A 20,230-nucleotide genomic window follows, 5' to 3' on the forward strand; every position below is an offset into this window, starting at 1 on the left:
GTCCTGGAATTTTCACGTACAACTGTCTCTAGATCAGAGGTGTCCAAACTCAGTCCTCAAGAGCTACCAACAGTTCATGTTTTCAGGATTTCTTTAATCATGCACAGGTGACGTAATCTATTTGATTGGGTCAGTAATAATCCCTCCTGTTTATATAGATAGAAATCCTGAAAAACTGACAAGTTGGTAGCTCTTGAGGACTGGGTTTGGACACCTCTGCTCTAGAGTTTACAAAAATTGGTGCGTAAAACGAAAACAGTGAGAGATAGGTCAGAGGAGAAGACTGGTTCAAGCTAACAGTGGAAAGCAAAAAAGCATCTTTGAAAGCACAGCACAATGATTCTTGGAAGTGCATGGGCTACAGCAGCAGAAGATCACACCGGGTTCTACTCCTGTCAGCTAAGAACAGGAACCTATGTCTACAGTGGGCACAGGCTCACCAAAACTGGACAGTTAAAGATTGGAAAATGTCACTTGTTCTGACAAATCTCGATTACTGCTGCCACATGCAGATGGTAGGGTCATAATTTGGTGTTGTGTCAATTGTGCAGACTGTTGGTGGTGGTGTAATCGTGTGGGGAACGTTTTCTTGCCACACATTGGCTCCTTAATTCCAACTGAGCATAGTTTAATTGCAACAGCCTACCTGAGTATTGTTGCTGACCGTCTGCCTGCCTTTATGGCCTCAGTCTACCCATCTTCTAATGGCTGCTTCCAACAGGGATACGTGCCAGGTCAAAAAGCACACGTCGTCTCAAGCTGGTTCCACCAACAACAATGACAGTGAGTTCAGTGTACTGCGAGGATCTCCACAGTCAGGTGGAACAAAACTGGAGCATCTATGTGATGTTATCATGTCAATATGGACCAGAATCTTTAAGGAATGTTTATAACTCCTTGTTGAATCCATGTCACGAAGATTCCATGCTATATATTTATATAATTCCATAGTATGGGACGCACTCTCCAGCCTTTCAAAAATATACAATCTTTAATAACAGGTCTTACATAGGTCATAGTATGTGTTGTTTGCCTTTCTCACTGCCTTCAATTCTGCTATTGAAGATTGTGGATTCTTGCAAGACTGCAGAGTGCACCCCAGCAGATATCTTAGGTTACAGGAATGGAGATATATACATATAATTTTTTTCATATATATTAATTTACATATTATTATATAAAGAGGGACGAGCGCATTAGTCTAATATGGTTTAAGAAAATCAGTGCCCAATATAGTTCATACAGACCCCAGCCCTAGATATGGGCATATGTCAGGGTTGGTTCCTATAAATAAACATAAAAACATCTGATAGTGTAGAAAGTGATATCACAACTTATAAGACAATTGTTTAAAAACTCAGACACTGTAAACCGGAAAGCCACACTATGGACCTGAAAGTAAAGCAAAAAAAAGGGACTACATTTGCTCCTGGACAAAATAATAAACTAATTTGCACCCCTTGTATTGTATAATGGTTTGTCCCGGAGAACATTTACTCATACTTGCTAACTTTTCCTCGTTGGCTTCAGGGTGATCCTGGGGGAGGTGGGCGTGCAGGGGCAGGGCTTGGCAAATGTCACCATTGTGGCCACGCCCCTAAATGATTGTCATAATTTGGGCCAATTACAGCAGGGGACGGGGCTAAGATGACACAATAGTTGTGTTATTAAGCCCCGCCCCACCACTTATCTATTGCGCGGGCGAGAATCGGGAGGTTGCCCTGCTCTCCCGGGAGCCCGGGAGGTCTCCCAGAAATGCGTGAGTCTCCCGGACATTCTGGGAGAGTAGGAAACTATGCGTTAAAGAAAAGCAGCTGATGAATCTCTAGAGACTGAAGTGTCTTTTACATTTCTGTCTCCATTACTGAAGTCATGTTGTCTTACCTTGTCAGTCTTTGGTTAAATCATGGTCTCCATGAAAATGGCCACCTCCATAAGCATCAATATATGGACATAGGACACAATTTCTGAACTGTGTCATCATGCCACAGATAGCAAAGCCAACCACGTCTTGTACTGGCTCAGCATCAGGGAGAATGCCAGACTCTTCAGGGAGTGAGGGAGATCACCCCTATTTCAGGGAGTCTCCCTGACATTCAGGGAGAGTAGGCATGTATGCATTTACTCCTTTTTTTGCCTTACTTTCCTTAATGACTCAGGCCCCTAGAACATAATTGGTTGCAATGGGCAACACCTCTGCTTTTCCTCCTTGGAAGGTTTGATAAATCTACCCCAGACGTGGGATAATATGACTCAGGGTCTCTGCAGAATTGATCCATTGATTTTTGATGAAAAAAAATCGCTGACTGGTGGTTGAAAATCAATAGGGAATGTAGAGTGTGCTGCATTGCTGGATCGCCTGACATGTCTGAAAAGAAGCAAGTTAATACATTGGGCAGAAGCAGATGAAGATGTTTATGAAGATGGGAAGATCCCAACATTTTATTACAAATGTTTGAAGAAATAGATCTTCCTCTACAAAATCAGAGTCATAATGGGCAGGCATGCGTTCACCACCACCAACCAGCTGCATGATGAATCAATACAGGGTTATGTTTCGACGCCTAAGATGCTTGCAAAAATATATAACATGGGCACTACTACCTACGAACTGACTAAGGATAGAATCATCTGTGGTATTTTTAATGACACAGTCTGCTAGAGAAGGAATTAACCCTTGAGACTATGCTAAATGAACAAGACAGTTAAGGGAAGCAGCAGAAGTGTGACATATGCAGTTGTGGTTGGCACAGAGTCCGAACAAGAACTTGCTGGCATGTTATATTGTAAGGGCATTGACTCATACCTGAGTGAGGCGAAATCTTCACTCTCCAAGTAAAGCACAATAACGATCATACTGAATCATCCTTGCTCAGCACAGTCATGACACCCATCGGGAGACATGCCTTCCTTCACATGCCCTACAGCCTATCCACAAGCAGTGAAGTGTCACAACAGAGCATGGAAAAGCTATTTGCCAACTACTCTTGCAAAGTCATAGTCGGTGACCCCCTAGTCTGGGGCGCACCACATAGGACCGCGATCAGCATCTGCCTCAGGTCACGGAGACGGTTGGTGTCATACCCTTAAAGCTCAATCCCAACAAATAACCCTGCCAGATCTGAAACGTATCAAAATCTGGCCCAAAGTTTCAGGATTTCGTGACTTAAACACCACTTATAGTTTATCACCTGTTTATACCCCTTTTCTCCCACTGACTCATTTACTAGTTGTTTTCTTTATTCTTTTCCTATGTTCTTAAAGGTAGTGATGTAGATGTATGTCTTACTGTGAGCTCAACAGAACTGACATGACGGACTCTGGTTAGGAAGGATCATTTATCTTGTCAGTTATTACAACCACATTGAATTATATAAATGACATACAGCTGTGGAACTGTAGGAGGTGCGGAGGCGCAGCAATATCATGTTGCTTTTCCCTTGTGATGCCCTCCCTGAAACCGTAGACTGTAGTAAGTGTTCTTTGTGTTCGAAAATGAATTGAACGTGGCTGCGCTCTGTGGTGTATGGTCCATCGAATTCAATGGGTCCAGGCGAGATGCATCCGAGGATACAAAAAGACCTCAAAGAGGAGCTAGTAACTGAATTATTCAACCAGACTTTATTAATAAAGGAGTAATCCCAAAGTACTGAAAAGGAGTGAATGTAATCCCTCTGTAAAAAGTGGAAAAAAGAAAGAGGCTGCAAGAGGAAGAGAAGGAGGAGAACAGAGACAATATATTTACTTAACTGCGGGTTTGAAACCGTGGATATGTTGCCTATAGTAACCAATCAGATTCTAGCTGTCATTTTGTAGAATGTACTAAATTAATGACAACTTGAATCTGAATCTGTTTGCTATAGGCAACATCTCCACTTTTTCAAACCCGCAGTTTAGTAAATATACCTAATGGAGACAATGGACAAATGAAACCCATCTTGGATACTGCAAAAAACACAATAATATTTAATAAATCAAACATCTTAAAGCATTTACCAGCAATATGTGTTGTTTGTTATTATCTCTTCCTTCTTCCTGACTTGCAAATAAATGTCTGTCCTTCAGTTCTCTATCTTGGGCCCACTGAGGACTTGCAAAAAACACAGATATTTTTCCTCACTTAGGTCAGAAGTTCTTCCTAATCTGGACTTCCAGGCCCTGTTGTACTCCACCTTCAGCAGTCTCCTCTGACGGTTCCCAGCAATCTCCTGAAACTGTGCCATTTTGGACTGCACACTTTCCAGATTGCAGTCCAAGAAGCTCCGATCTTACAAGTCCTGGCTGGTCCCAGAGAGATGATCGAATGCAGGATATATTCTTTTAAATTTTTTACAGAACTGCAATCAAGATACAATTAAACATCCTGCGCAGAGGATAAACGGATTTAGCAGAGGATTAATTATACAATATTAATTATATATTACAGCGAGTGTAAACGTACAATAGAACTTAAAGAAAAAAGTAAACCATTTGATGTTTGGTTTTTTTTGGTATGAGAAAGGGCAGTGGAAAAAATGTGAGGAGTCAGATAAGGAAGAAGGGGAGGCGGGGGAGTAGGGTTTACCTCTCGGACAAAGATTTTTTGCAAACTTTTTTCATAAGAGCTGCAATAGTTGGAGAGTTCTGTTTTAGCCACATTAAATACATGTCTGATAAATTTATGTAAATATTTATGGAGGTCTGGAATGGGTAGCAGGAGTAGAAAGTACATCGGTTGAAAGAGAACATCTCAGGAGTTGACATTTACAATCAGATTTCGAACCTCCATCCAGAATTACTGAATAAAGAGGCATGACCACCATATGTGGTTGAATGAGCCTTGTTCCAGAAGGTCTCTACATGCTAGGGTGGGAACAATTGGAAACATGTTATTCGATTTAACTGGAGCTAATTACCAGTGGTATAGGAATTTATATGAATGTTCCTTGCCGCATACATTAATAGTGGATTTCGTCACTCCAGACCATATGTCCGACCAATCATCTGCATCCAAAGACTCATGGAGGTCTATTTCATATTTGACTTCAGGAGGATCTCTTTGATTTGTACTAGAAGTAAGTTCTAATGGTAGAGAGCAGAATGCAGTGACAATGGAGTTCCAAGCGGTTAGCGCCCATTCCACTCTCATAGGATCTGTATTAGACTCTGCCCACCGGCACCTGGCATGCTCAGGCACCATCTATTGGGTTGTTTTAGGATAGATCTATCCTCAGGATATACTGCTTTCTTAAGATGTTGTTCAATATAGCATAGTTTTTTATTTATTATTAGTTTATTTTTGTTATCTATTATTTTTACTCACTGTTTAGAACTTCATGTCTGGTTTTTACATTGTTGCCTAATTATCAGTATTAAAATTGCTCTCCGAGAATATCACGTATTGTGCCTACATATTGTTTCACTAGTATCTGTGTTTAGTGTTCGTTTCCATTTACAAGTTGTTACCATATGCAAGTTGGATCATCTTGCTTGTTGTACCTAGCTGCTTCACAGGTTCTATTTCATGGTTAGTGCACAGCTTTTTCCATTGTGCCAAGGGGTTAGCGGCCTGGAGGAAATATTTTCCTTAGAGGCCTGGAAAAAGTGTCTAAATTGATTAAAAGCTGTTCAGAGAATATTGTATCTCCTGCAGATTGGCAAAGGTAGGGAGCCCAATTTAGTTAGTTTTTGTTTAAAAATCCAACATTGGCTTTATGCCAATGTGTAAATAGGGTAGTTCCTAGAACTGAAGATACGTTTTAATTATGCCATATTGGTATAAAAGAGGGAACTAGGGAACAAAGCATGGCGAGACCATATTGAGAGTGATAGGCTGATTATTGGGTTGGAGCGAGTGGCCATATGATAACAGATGTAAATGATGATGAGCGTATTGTTGTTTCAGTGTCTGCCCAGACCCATTGTATGAATGGTGATCATAAAATTATTTCCTAAAGTTTGGGAAACCCAAACCACTGACCAACACTAGACGCTTTTAGGATATTTTGGAGTGGGGGTGTGAGAAGAAGCCTAGGGTTTCAGCTTTGCCATGATTGATTTTAGAATCTGAGATTATTCCAAAATGGTGAATTTCTCTGAAAACAATAGGCAGAATGATCAGTGGTGACAACTTTGTTGAGTGCCATTCGGGATTCTAAAGGGAACCGAAAGAGGCCCATTTACCAAGACTGAAGCTAATGGGTTTTTGTATAGGACAGGAATACCAGATAGAAATCACCTTCTAGGTCGAATGTTTCAAGATATCTCATCATGAATGGCCAACCAATGTTGTCAACGACCTTCTCTACATCTACGACGATCAGTAATGTAGGTATCTTAGCGGAGTCATTCTGATTAATTGTATCAACTTATCTCCTGGTTTTGTCTGAGACCTGCCAGCCTCGTATGAACACCGCCTGGTCAGGATGGATCCTTACATTAAGCCTGTTGGCTAATATTTAGCAAAGATTTTCAAGTCAACATTCAGGAAAGAGAATGCTCCCACAAGAAGTGGTGTCCTTAACTTCTCTATGTGTTACTGAAATAGTCGCTGAACCAAATGATGCCCTCTCCCAAATTGAGTTAAAGGGGTCAATGTAAGAATACTACAGAAAAAACATCGGGATGGGGAGGGGAGACAGTTTACTTTGAGTTAATGGTCATCAGAGTTTCTCTCCTCATTTATTGGACTGTTAAGAGTAGCGATATATATGGGATCAATGTAGGGAGGTTACAGCTAATGAGCAGGGGCGAACGCAGGATTTAGAAGGGTGGGTTTCCGCCCCCCCGGGAAAAAAAAAATATTGCGAAAGGGAGCTCCATTTCGGCGCGCCTGAATTCTACAGCATCCGCGGCAGTGCTGTATTATACTACAATACAGCACTGACGCGGACGCTTCTTTGCCAGCACCGCAGCTGTTGTACAGTACTGTTGGTTCACGGAGGGGAGGGGTTTCTGGAGAACCAGAAACCCCCCCTGCGTGCGCCACTGAATGAGGTAGCCACAGGTCCTGATAAATGGTAAAGTTTACTACAAAAAGATCAGCTTTCTTCTCCGATTTTCTGATGGTGATAAACCAGGTGACCCTGTGTGCTCATTGCCAATGAGCTACATGGGCCTGGAACTTTTCGATTGACAAATTCTTCTGTTGTACTTTCCATATAATATAATTCTCGTTGTAATTCATTTTCAGTGCAATCTAGTGACCTGTCTGTGTACAGGCAAAGGCAGGATTTCTAGAGGAGAGTTTCCATATATGTGGTTAATTATTTTCATATTAATTCTCTCCGCTTGCCCCAGTCATTTGCCGTTGTTACCTCTCCTATGTTTAATTACTAACTTTACATCCTCCCATTCCCAACCTGACTTACTACTTGCTGTGTTGTTCTTCTGCTGCTCCACTGTGAGCTCTGATCCTCTGCTGCTCATGGAGGAAGTGAGGATGTATAAACACATTTCCTCTCTGAGCAGGTTGGATGGACGTGCTAGACTTCATATCTGCTCATGGCAGTCGGGGGCATCAATTGACAGCCAGATATGTCTCATGAATGCAAAAATGCATGAGGGTAATCTAGAGGGAGATAATGATGTAGGGGTTTTTCTGGACCCCCCCCCCACCCCCAAGTGCACTTCTGGTGTTGATTACATTAATTGTTACAATTGTCTGTTCATATGTATTGTTACCCCTGTGTGCTAATTATATACTTGCTTCCACTGTAGCTATACAGGGGTCGGCCTTATTAGCCTTTGCTTAAATCAATCGGCTGTATATTCTTTACCCTTAGGCACTGATAAATGCGCCAGGTGGCATCTCCTCTAGTCAGGTGTGTGTCCTGTTTACTATACATCCACATCTTACGATTTAGGTGGGGAGTTCCTGAGTCGATCCCTGGTAAGACCTGGGTCCTTTTACCACGAGGAGTGAAAGCAAGATTTGGATGGACGCACAGTACTTCTTACCTCTGTCTGTTTTACCAAGTTTGTTTCTTACTGTATTTGTCCCCCAATTGTAAAGCGCTACGGAATATGTTGGCGCTATATAAATAGATGATGATGCTCTACAGATCATGATGAAAGGTTATTATACACCCACCTGTCAACCTCAAAACACACAGGTTCCAGGGGCTAAATAAAAAATTTCTTGTTTGAGGACTTTTTTTAGTCCCTGTGATGGGGCTAGTAAGTCTTGCCACAATTCAATAGACCAACTTTTGTTTGCCTATATTGGTCTCACAATACAGTAGCTTCATTATTACTAAGCGTGCCCCAAGTGGCCACACCCCGATGGTCACACCTCTAATATTGGGAACTATGTGTACAAGAACTCCTCTCACCATTTCTCTATACACACTTAGTCACTCACTTGTACGCAGTGCACACACTCTAATGCCAATGAATAGAGAACTTTCCACACCTGGGTTAGTGACACACATCAGCCATTTTATTTATTTATATTTTTCCATATTTCAGTAACAATCACATGATTAATTCAGTTATCTTATGTTTAATATAGGCTTTATACAAGGTTTATATATGTGCGTTGCATGCAGACCATAGCAGTAACATACATTGATTAATAATACATAGTAAAATATAAAGTGGACCAGTCACCTACACACAGCTAGGGCAGTAACTGTGCCTCATGCCTCAGTGGAGCCTTTAGTCATACCTCCCAATAGTTCCAATTTTGGTGGGACTGCCTCAATTTGTGGACCCTGACAACAGCTGCAGCTTACATGGAAGTGGGTGGAGCTTTGTAAAATAGTGTGTGTGTGTGTGTGTGTGTGTGTGTGTGTGTGTGTGTGTGTGTGTGTGTGTGTGTATATGTATGTGTATGTATCTATGTATGTGTGTGTGTTATACATACATTATATAAATATATATATGTATATATGTATGTATGTATATATATATATATATATATATATATATATATATATATATATATATATATATATATATATATAATGTGCTATGTGTGTATATGTGTGTGTGTATATATATATATATATATATATATATATGCTATGTGTGTATGTTTATGTGCTATGTGTGTATGTATGTGTGTGTATGTGTATGTGTGTATATATGTGCTATGTGTGTATGTTTATGTGCTATGTGTGTGTGTGTATGTGTGGTTGGGTGAAGTAGAGTGGGCATGTTTTGGCACGTCTTGGATTACTGGGGGAGGTAAGCATTAGTTACTAATAAATTCATACGCTGCACTGACATGTACATTGGCTCAGCCCACAATACATCTGCCTCTACTGTGTGTAGACCCTGGGTCCACGCTAACAGTTTAGAATACAATTCAAGGTCTCCCAATGAAAAGAAACACACAGTAACAATGTTAGTAGTGGTTATCATTATACAGTGTCATGCAGTATGCATAGTGAATAGCAGTGTGTACAGTGCCATGCAGTGCGTGCGTACAGTGATGAGCAGTGTGTACAGTGTCATGCAGTGTGTACAGTGAATAACAGTGCAGTGTGTAACAGTGTCATGCAGTGTGTACAGTGATGAGCAGTGCATACAGTGTCATGCAGTGTGCACAATGATGAGCAGCGCATACAGTGCCATGCGGTGTGTACAGTGATGAGCAGTGCATACAGTGTCATGCAGTGTGCATAGTGAATAGCAGTGCATACAGTGATGAGCACTGTGTATAGTGAATAGCAGTACATACAGTGCCATGCAGTGTGTACAGTGTATAACAGTGCGTACAGTGTAATGCTGTGTGTATAGTGAATAACAATGCATACAGTGCCATGAAGTGCGTACAGTGATGAGCAGTTTGTACAGTGTCATGCAGTGCGTATAGTGAATAGCAGTGCATACAGTGCCATGCAGTGCGTATAGTGAATAGCAGTGCTTACAGTGCCATGCAGTATGTGCAGTGATGAGCAGTGTGTACAGTGATGAGCAGTGTGTACAGTGTCTTGCAGTGCGTAAAGTGATGAGCAGTGTGTACAGTGATGAGCAGTGTGTACAGTGAATAGTAGTGCCTACAGTGCCATGCAGTGTGCACAATGAATATCAGTGTGTGCAAATCATTATAGTGCACAACATGATGACTGCACAATTAAAAATTAACATACAATGTTATGTTGTGGATTTTCATATGCATAAAGTGCCCAAACAATAGCAAAATGTTCAAATGATTTGTTTTATAACACTTGACGTTACTTAGACATAGGTGCAATGTGTTAAAAAGGAAATTCACACATTATTTTTACATTCATAACCTCCAGTTGACATGAACATAATTTGCAGCCTCCAACCTATATACTTGGGAGCTGAAGATTTAAGCCAACGTGAATCAGTTCACTTTCAATAGAGGAGTCGGAGCCACCTCCTTTCCCTCTCTCACTTCACTAAATCTTAGCAAGCAAAAAGCCAGAACTACTATTTATTAACAATATTTGTTCTTTTTCAGAAAAAAGAGCCGTTCCTCTATCTCCGAGTTCCGCTTTGGTAGAATATAATATACCGCATTCCAGCATAATTTTACTGAGGCAGCACTATCCCATATGAGCCAATGGCTGATGTCTTGATTTCATTTTGGCCAGCAAAGTAGTGTAGCAGCCCTCGTGTTAATGAATGCAACTCATATTAGCTCTTATCTATGTGTTGTATTAACGTTACAGTGGTCTACAAATTAGTGATTATTACTGAGTAGTCGTACAAAACAGGGTTAGCTCCCTGCTGTTTATCACGAAAGGCTACAACACTCCATTAGAGGGAAATTTCACTGTAGTAAAGAGGAAACCGAAGACCCACTTTGTAGGTCATGACTCATAGGGTTAAGAACCTCTGGTCTTTTGTAAACAGCACAACATGCCGTGATAACCACTGCATTTATAAAGAAGCCAATATCAGTTTTTAACCTTCATTTACCTCAGGAATAGCAAATGGAGTAAAACGTAACAATGAGAATTCTAAATGTCTACAAGCAATCACGTTGTAAAAATATATGGAAGTAAATATTTAAGCACATTCTGAATTTATGTATTTATACAGTAAAGTGAAACAAGGAAACAGCCATTGCCATTATTCAAGATAATCTTTTATAACAGCAAGCTCCTTAAAAGTGTACCTGTCCCCTACACAGAGTGAAGGCAGCCATTTTGTGTGTGGAACATGGCAATGCAGACTGTCACTTCACTAGGAACCAGTGATATAATGTGTTAGTCCATATTCAGGGCTCTATATATCTTTGGTGGTTAGTAGACGGTAGTAAGAATCATTTTGTATCGCTGTATACCATAGCGATACAAAATGGCCTGCCACTGGTATCTATGAAGCCAGGGCTCATTGGCCCTGGTAAACACCCCCCCTATACTAAGGCTAGGTACACACTGAAGTATTTTCCGGCAGACTTGTTATTTGCAACGATTCTACCAATGACTGAAGGTCCGATCGCTCGGGTGATTCACGATTTACCTTCAGTTCTGTGCTCTTCATTTCGTCCTATAGTCGTTTAGAGAATGACAGCACAACAGTCACTCATTCATTCATGTCACACTAATTAAAACTGCCTTGTTATAGCTATACACACACACATGTCCTTACGAAATTCGTTAGCTTCTGTGACTCTGAAACTAAATTTGCAGTCTCAGAAAGAACAAACTATTCCATCAAAAGCACTCTCTACATTTAGTCACTGGGACATGTTCATTGCCGGCATCGGCTGAGAAGACCATGACTCTGTAAGCTCTATGGAGATCGTGATCATGAATACACACTACGTGATCGGAAGGTGATTGGTGCGAGATTATTAAAGAGTCCGACCAACCAAATGTAACGACAATCGACACTTTGGAACGATTGCCATTCATCGTGTGAGTATAAACACTGACGCGATATGTGGCCGAGGGATCGTTTATCGGGGGATTGGCCCGATAATCAGCTGAAAAACCTCCAGTGTGTACCTAGCCTTACTATAACCTCTTTCACCAGCAGCCTAGCAGCTGTTTTCTCCAGATTTTTGGCTCATTGCAGCTTAGTACACATGCATAAGTAAACAGAGGGGGTTTCTAGTGCCTGGAAACCTCCTCCAAACCTGGGGCACTGTATAATTGAGGTGGCTGGACCCTGCTCCTGCTTCACACAGCTCTGCTTGAAAAGAGAGAGCTGTGTGCACCTAACAGTAGTGCACGCAGCATTGCCCATGTATATTATGGGGATAGGAAGAGTTGGAGAGCAGCCAAGCACTGTCTAATATTATAGCCACGCCCCCATGCATGCTGGTCACGCCCACTGGCGGCGTGGTGTGGAAACCCCCCTCTACAAATCCTGCGTTTGCCCCTGACATGCCCCAGTCTTTAAATCCACTAGGTACTTGTGACATCACTGAGGATTACAGCACATCATGTCTCAGTGATGTTACTTGATCAGCTGTATATTAGTTAATTGGCTGCATCCACTTCGTATACGGTAGGTATCTTGTCAACTTTATGAAGTGCTAGGTGCCAATTCTTATAGGCATAACCATCTTAGTACTGCTGCTGATGCTGACACTTTGTGTTTACTGCTGAGGTGCAAACAAAATGGCGGCATCCATTCGTACACTATTTATGGACACACAGAAATAAATTGGTGCGCTCTGAACATCCACTTCACATTTATTTTTCTGCTCTTGTAAGGTGAAATAAAGTGAAATAGAACTTACAATTGACAAATGTCTTCCATATTAAAAAATTTTTTTTCCCCATTTCAGAAACAAAAACAATATTATAATAACTAGCTCTACCGTGTTTTTATAGATTTTATTGTGCTTGCCAATTATTTTCTGAATCTACGCGCTCTCCCTCTCTGTGATCCAACTTCCTGCTGGACGTCAAACCACTTCTAAAACGGTTCAGCTTGTGTGAAGGGTCTGGGGTCAATTAAAGATAGGGACAGGACCTGGACTAAAGTTTATTACATTGAAAGCTGTCTCCTGGCCAATGTGCTTATTCACAGACAACAGGAAAAGACAATACTTATAAGTGTTAAATGTTCTAGTTTTGTGCTGTATTATGTGTATAACTGATTTCCTTCCATTGTCTTCAACACAGAAACTGGTTACAGGAATACAGCGATTTAACAGATGGGGCTATCAAACTAAATCTTATTTTGTTGGTTGACGTTGAAATAATGTCGTCGGTTTGGAGTCTAGAAAGATTTTGTTTTATTTCTTAATGGAGACACGTTGGAATTGACTGTAAAGTTTTTGTTCATAGCCGTTTGGATGAACAGAGTATAGATTAGCAGGAAGTGAACCGCTGAACTTGATATCATTTTCTCACCCTAATGACCACGTAACTTGTTTTTCCCTTACAAAGATAAACTAGGTCAAGTCGTAGAGGCTTTTTTTCTTCTTTTTATCTTTTGCTTTTTAAAGTCACTATTTTCCCATACCCTCTCAACCTTGATTAGCCCTTTACTCCTCCTAATATACACAACATTTCATACCCTTCTTTTCTAAATCCCTTCCCTTATTCACCTCTCCATGGAGAACTTGCATGGTGGGAACTGTGACTACGTACGCTGGACGCACGAGAGGATGGTCCTCCCAGAGAGCTTAGGTCCAGGCTCTCGTAGGCCGGCGGGGGAGTGATATCTGCTACAACCCTCATTTGGCTGTCTGAGGGGCCGTGGTGTGGAATCTGAGCATTTCTCTCTTCTATAGGTCTAAACGATGCATCCGGGGTTTGAACTCTGCCCGTCTCCTCAAAACTTTGATTCTGTCGACTGCGGTAGCGTTGAAGAAGGATTATGGCCCCAATAACGACGACATCAAATACCAACTCGCCCATTTCCACCACTGAAAGAACGGAAGAGCCAAACCATAGACTCCACTGGCTTCCCATCAAGGACAAGAGCATCACCATCTGAGGAGAAAGGAACAACAGCCAACATGAAAATTATATAAAGATGGAGGCAAAACATTAAATGGGATGGAAACCTCCTGGCCCACAACATTTATCGTGATTGGTTAGTGGGTCAGACCTGGCAGAAGTCTGTGCGCCAGGATTGGATGTGCACATCACATCATAGTCTCACATCTTACCATGGGACACCCTCATTGGCCAGGTATGACCCACTTCTGACCAATCACGACTGCGAGATGCAGCTGGGGGTTTCCATCTTCTGTAAAGTATTCCCTGCATGTTCATTGGGTATTTGATGGAGACAACTTCTGTATTGTACAGAACTTAATCAATGTAGCCCATCAACTGCATTTTGTAATAAGACTTTAAATTTACAATCACTCAAAAAACATACAAAGTGATTTATATTTCCACACGACTGGCTTGTGCATGCCCTAATGAATCTTCTATTACATACATCGCCTTATATCTTTCTAACTTCTGTGTTTTTCACCAATTTGTTTATAATATCCAGACAGAGAGGATTATTTTAGTTGCCAGTAGGCATATTGGTGAACAGAGAGCACTACACTTTCTCCGCGTCCAGGTAAGTTTATTTCTTCCTCGATGTCTCCTCTAATATATTTATATCTATATGATATAAACAAATCAGCCACAATATTAAAGCCACTGACAAGTGAAATGAATAACATTGATTGTCTCGTTGGCACCTGTCAGGGGGTGGGATATATTAGGCAGCAAGTGAACGGTAGGTTCTTGAATTGAATGTGTTAGAAGCAGGAAATATGGGCAAGCGTAAGGATCTGAGCCACTTTGGCAGAGGCCAAATTGTGATGGCTAGACAGCGTCAGAGCATCTCCAAAACAGCGGGTCTGTTGGGGTGTTCCTAGTATACGGTGGTTAGTACCTGCCAAAAGTGGTCCAAGGAAGGACAACCGGTGACCTGGTGACAAGGTCATGAACATCCCATGGGTCATTGTTTTGTGCGAGAAGCAAAGGCTAGTCCATCTGTTACAATCCCACAGAAGAATTACTGTAGCACAAGCTGCTGAAAAAGTTAATGCTGGTTATGATAGAAAGATGTCAGAACACACAGTGTATTGTAGTTTGCTGTGTAACTGCAGACTGGTCAGAGAGGCCATGCTGTGTCAAAAGTACCTAAAATGGGCAGAACTGGACTATGGCGCAAAGGAAGAAGGTGACCTGGTCTGATCAATCACGTTTTCTTTAACATGTGGGTGGCTGTGTGTGTGTGTCATTTACCTGGGGACTAGATGGCACCAGGAAGCATTATGGGAAGAAGGCGAGCCGACAGAGGTAGTGTATTGCTCTGGGCAATGTTCTGCTGGGAAACCTCGGGTCCTGGCATTCATTTGGATGTTTCCTTGACACATACCACCTACCTAACCATTGTTGCAGACCAAGTATACCCATTTATGGCAACAGTAGTCCCTGATGACAGTGGCCCCTGCCACACTAAAGAAAATATTCGGGAATGGTTTGAGGAACATGACAAAGAGTTCAAGGTGTTGACTTGGCCTCTAAATTCCACAGACCTCAATTCGATCGAGCATCTGTCGGCTGTGCTGGAAAAAGAAGTCCGAGCCATGGAGGCCCCACCTCGCAACTCACAGGACTTAAATAATCTGCTGCTAATGTCTTGGTGCCAGATACCAGAGGACACCTTCAGAGGTCTTGTGGAGTCCATGCCTCGTAAGGTCAGAGCTGTTATGGCGGCACAAGGGGGACCTACAGAATATTAGGCAGGAGGTTTCAATGTTGTGGCTGCTCGTTTTATTTCTATACATTGAGTAAAAGTGAACTACTTGCAAAGAGGGAATACCTGTAAAAGGTGCAATGTAAACTCTGTGAATTAACATTCTGATAGGCCAAAATCTAGTTATACATAAATGTATCATGTCTGCTCACGTTTGATCACTATACATTTAAAGTGGAAACATAGCAATCTGTCAGCTTAGCATGTATATGTCCATTTAAATTGTCTTTAAACACGTCTTCCTGTAACCTTTCCTTACAATGTGCAAGGGCCCGACCTGTACATTCTGATAATGATTAACAGGGTTTTGAAACATTTTATTTGCACAGACTTATTTAAAAAGAAAAAAACCCCACATAGCTTCCTTGTTAAAGTTGCTTCTAATCAGCGTCATTTACTATCAGCAGAATGAGTGTATTTCATTATGTTCACACCCGCCTCTGTGTCCGCCTGGTGCCCACATACTGCATTTATCCACTATTCCAAACCCGCAGTTTGATAAGTGTTAACCCCAGGACTGATCACCAAAGTACACAGAAAAAGCTACAGCCACCTGGGAGGAGCTGATAAATTCATACCATCGACCCCTTGCAGACGATTTAAGTTAAAACACAAAATCTGATTTTGGATAAATCCGCCTAAGTGACCCATTTAAAGGAGATTTCAACCCATATGCGACTTCAATTTATTAACTTTTATGTACCTCCCTGCAACTTTTTCTGAACACATCACTTCATCTTTCATCTATGTTTTTCAGCCATGCCTTAATAGCAAATGGGGTTTGTTTTTCATTTAAGTTTGTTTGCCTTTGAATACAACACAAAGCTGTTCTCTGGGGTATATCCAGTACCACAAATATGTCGTATCCCAGGGTAACCTAGTGAGAGATGTCTCGCTGAAAGGTACAGAAGGAAGCAAACAAGATGATATATTTAGCTAAAGTTGTAGGAGGAGGTCATTTACAGAACAATTAAATCAAGTGGACTAACACGAACACGAACGCTGTTATTTTTATGTCGAAAAGTCTGCAGCGTAAAAACAAGCTGAAAATGAAAAAGGACAAAAAGTAAAAGGAAGTACAAGTTCTCTTGCAAGTTCTCATCTTGAAGGCTGACCTGACTTTTTAGTATGTGTGATTTTTTATAAATTACAGCCGGAAGCCTGGAAGCAAAACTATGGTATGTGTAAGATGCAGGCTGCTCACGAGCTGCACACACTAGTGTCTAACTAATGCCCTGCAATGAATCGTGTGGTTACTGAAACATTTGTTCAAAAGGAAAACTTGCCAACAGACCACACCATTGTTGTGTATATCAAATACACTCAAAACAAAAAGCCCTACATTACTTTACATGTCAGGAGGATAAATATCTATTTTTTTCCCCCCATAACTTTCAAAATGGAAATGGCGAGTGTGGATAATAAATTGATGACATGGTCACATCTGGTGATGCTGCTTTTTTGGCGGTTTTTGTTGTGTTTGAAGCGAAAATATGTGGTTTCTTGATAGACATTTGTCCAGGGTTGAGAACACAATTGTAGGTCTTATTTTAGATGGAAGACTTTCTGCAAAAGACACTGAGGTCACAGATGTCGGGCGGGAATCTGTGTCTGGTAGCACATGAAAGAAATATACTAAAGGTTGGGTTGCCTTTTGGTCTCGGGGAGGATTGCCAGACCCTTATGTTGCACTCTGTTGGATTTTGTTTTAAATTTGACAGAAGAGGTTACATCTATTTGTGTGGTTCAGAGCTAAACATTACTGAATGCATTGAGCTCTTAATGGGTGACGTTGGACTGGTAGTTGCCCATCCTGAGAACTTTGCAGGTGTGCATTGGTGGAGATATGCTTTTCTTGCCATTTGGATTTACTTTGTGTCAGGCAACGTTTTCAGTTGCATTTTTCTTTTTTCAAACTTTTTTTAAAAAGAAAACTATCGAAAGAAAGGGAAGGGGAACAGAAAGAAAAGAGGAGGGCAGGGTTGCGTAGGGGGTAAACATTACAGTTTGAGAGTATAATGCACTTCCCAACCATCCTGATCTATGCAGGACATCCCGATCGGGCAGCTTTGTTTCGATCGGTGGGAAATTAGGAAGGTATTGGCTGTTCATTGCTGCTCTGCAAACGGGTGTGTGCAAAGCACTTACAGTTTTGGAGGTGAGGGGAGGAGAGAACTGGCAGCCTAGCATTTCAAAAGTGCTAGACAGGCCCTTGGTGTGGCCAGGCGCCCATTGTGATGTGACCATGCCCCATCGTGATGTGACCACTCACCCCGTCCCGAGGCTGCCAACCCAGATGTTGGGAGGTATGGATACACTACAATACAATGTTTTTTTAGCTACAAATTGTTCAGTCTCCCCGAGAGATATGTGCAGCATAAAGTAAGGTTGAACCCATTATTGTTATTATCAATTGTATTGAAAATGCCAGGGAGGTGTTGAAGTGTTCGTGGAATGAGGGGGGGGAAGGGATAAAACGGTGGAGTGTTAGTAAGGAGATGTATAGAGTAGGGTGGAATCTAGATCGGTTATACCTTTGTTAAGCACAAACGCTGACAACAACTGTCTTTCTGTTTTGTATACATATATGGGCATTTATATTGCCACACAGCTGGTACCAAATACAATATGGAATATACCGAGCGCGGGCTTATTCTCTCTCTGATTTTGTCTCAGAATATTGCCTTATGTTTTCTTAGCGGCTGTCCATCAAGCCTATTTAAAGCTCATTTTGGTGTGGCTCACAAGCCAGCTCTTGCTAAATGTAAAACCCTATACTTGGGAGGTGAGTGCGTCTGATTTTAACTGCATTTTAATGGTGTTTGAAGCATATAGATCAGTGTAGGACCTGCATATAATGAGGTGCCCTTGACTCTGGGATGCAGGCTTAAATGTTTTGATCAAAATATGAACTTATGTATTCATTTTACTAGATACACACAGATATGCAGTGTTACTGATAAGCGCTGACAATAACTATCTTGCTGAAGGATTGTGGTACAATTCTGCCTACTTCGGAAGCACATTTCCTCAAGAATGCGGCTCATTCTTATTGAATCTATTCCGCAAGTTAAAATGCCTGATTCCCTGTTATACTCCCTTATCCCCAAACAGCTTCCTAACACCACCCAGTCTATACAAAACTAATCCTATTTTGCATGCAGCTAAATGATTAATAGCAACATTTTGGAAAAACACTTTAACCCCCTCACTTTCTGCCGCTATAAATAAAATTTGGTCAGTTTATCAAATGGAAATTATATCAGCTGTTCTTAATGATACCACAGTGAACTTCAAAGACACAGATTCTCTGGATGAATCATCATGAAGCTGAACCTCCACTAAGAACCGTTTGATATTTTATTATCTTTGTAACTCACAATCATCATCATCAGATTTGGTGAATTACATCCCAATCTCAGACATACACATCATTCAAATGATATTCTCAAATAAGTACAAGTATGTGATTTCCCTCTCATTCCTGTATATATATATTTACTACTTCACATCACCCCTACCACACCTTATCCCTTCTTCATCTTCCTTAAAATACAAGTTATTACTCTGATACTGTTTCTAATTACTTATAATAACTCAGCTCAGGTCTTTACCTCTCCTGTTATTAGACAATATTGCAAATTAAATCTAATGTATTGTATATGATCTATTTGTTAACTTCTAAAAACCAATAAAATTATTTTCTCAAAAGCAAAAAAACAACAAAAAAAAGAGAGATTGCACCCCATAAACAACCAGGACACTCTGTCAAAGACCTTTTCAGCGTCTAATGACCCCACCAGAGCAGGGGTGGAAAATTTACTTTCGGCATAGATTAAGTCTATTGCTCTCCTTGTATCATCCACAGCAGAGAGTAGAATAATCCCCTTCTCCTGCTCCGACCTATCCTCTTGTAAGGAGGGATGGGCAGGGCTGGGCCTGATGATACAACTCACTTCACCATTGCCTTGCCTGTAATGTCCAGAAAGTAGGCAAGTATTAACATTAAGGGGCATATTCAATTAGCTTGGTAGTCCGCGATGATGTGCAGGGACGACCGGAGACAGTAATACGCGGTACTGCACTCCGTAGGGTTGCGAAGGGAAATTGATGGTATTGCGGTGACGTATTACTTTGAGTAAAGCACAGCGGCCGCGCAATCGCGGATCGCAAAGCTAATTGAATATGCTCTTAAAACCTCCAAACTCTTAGTGAAGGGGTAGGCAAACTGCGGCTCTCCCGGTGTTGTGAAACTACAAATCCCAGCATGCCTTGCCACCTATCTGCTGGTTATCTAGTGGCAAAGCATGCTGGGACTTGTAGTTTCACAAACACCTGAAGAGCCACAGGTTGCCTACCCCTGTCTTAGGGGCATATTCAATTAGGTTTCCCGTCCGCGATAACGTGGAACCTGAGCAGTATTGACGGTAATACGCAATAATAACGCAGATTTTCCTACACAACCCTATGGGGTGCGCACGAAAATCCACGTTATTGCAGTACCTTGAATTGACTTTGTGACCTGTTCCGGTGCGTTACCACGGACCGGAAACCTAATTGAATATGCCCCTTAGTCTTGGAGAAACAAAAGAAAAAATAA

The 20,230-nt window shown here is 41.3% G+C and overlaps 1 protein-coding gene and 1 long non-coding RNA gene across 6 annotated transcripts in view; one reads left to right on the forward strand and one right to left on the reverse strand.

Annotated features, from left to right (window-relative positions):
- Positions 1-20,230, forward strand: part of LOC142160844 (uncharacterized) — a 62,109-nt gene that overhangs the window by 26,975 nt on the left and 14,904 nt on the right. The window lies entirely within an intron of this gene.
- Positions 8,398-20,230, reverse strand: part of SCNN1A (sodium channel epithelial 1 subunit alpha) — a 54,861-nt gene continuing 43,028 nt past the window's right edge. For all 5 annotated transcript variants that reach the window (XM_075215868.1, XM_075215872.1, XM_075215873.1 and 2 more), the window contains one exon: positions 8,398-13,853. In XM_075215868.1, coding sequence (XP_075071969.1) covers positions 13,458-13,853 — 396 coding nt within the window. In that variant the 3' untranslated portion in view covers positions 8,398-13,457. The remainder of the gene's footprint in view (positions 13,854-20,230) is intronic.

Source organism: Mixophyes fleayi, chromosome 6 (assembly GCF_038048845.1).
Source record: "Mixophyes fleayi isolate aMixFle1 chromosome 6, aMixFle1.hap1, whole genome shotgun sequence".
Taxonomy (NCBI): domain Eukaryota; kingdom Metazoa; phylum Chordata; class Amphibia; order Anura; family Limnodynastidae; genus Mixophyes; species Mixophyes fleayi.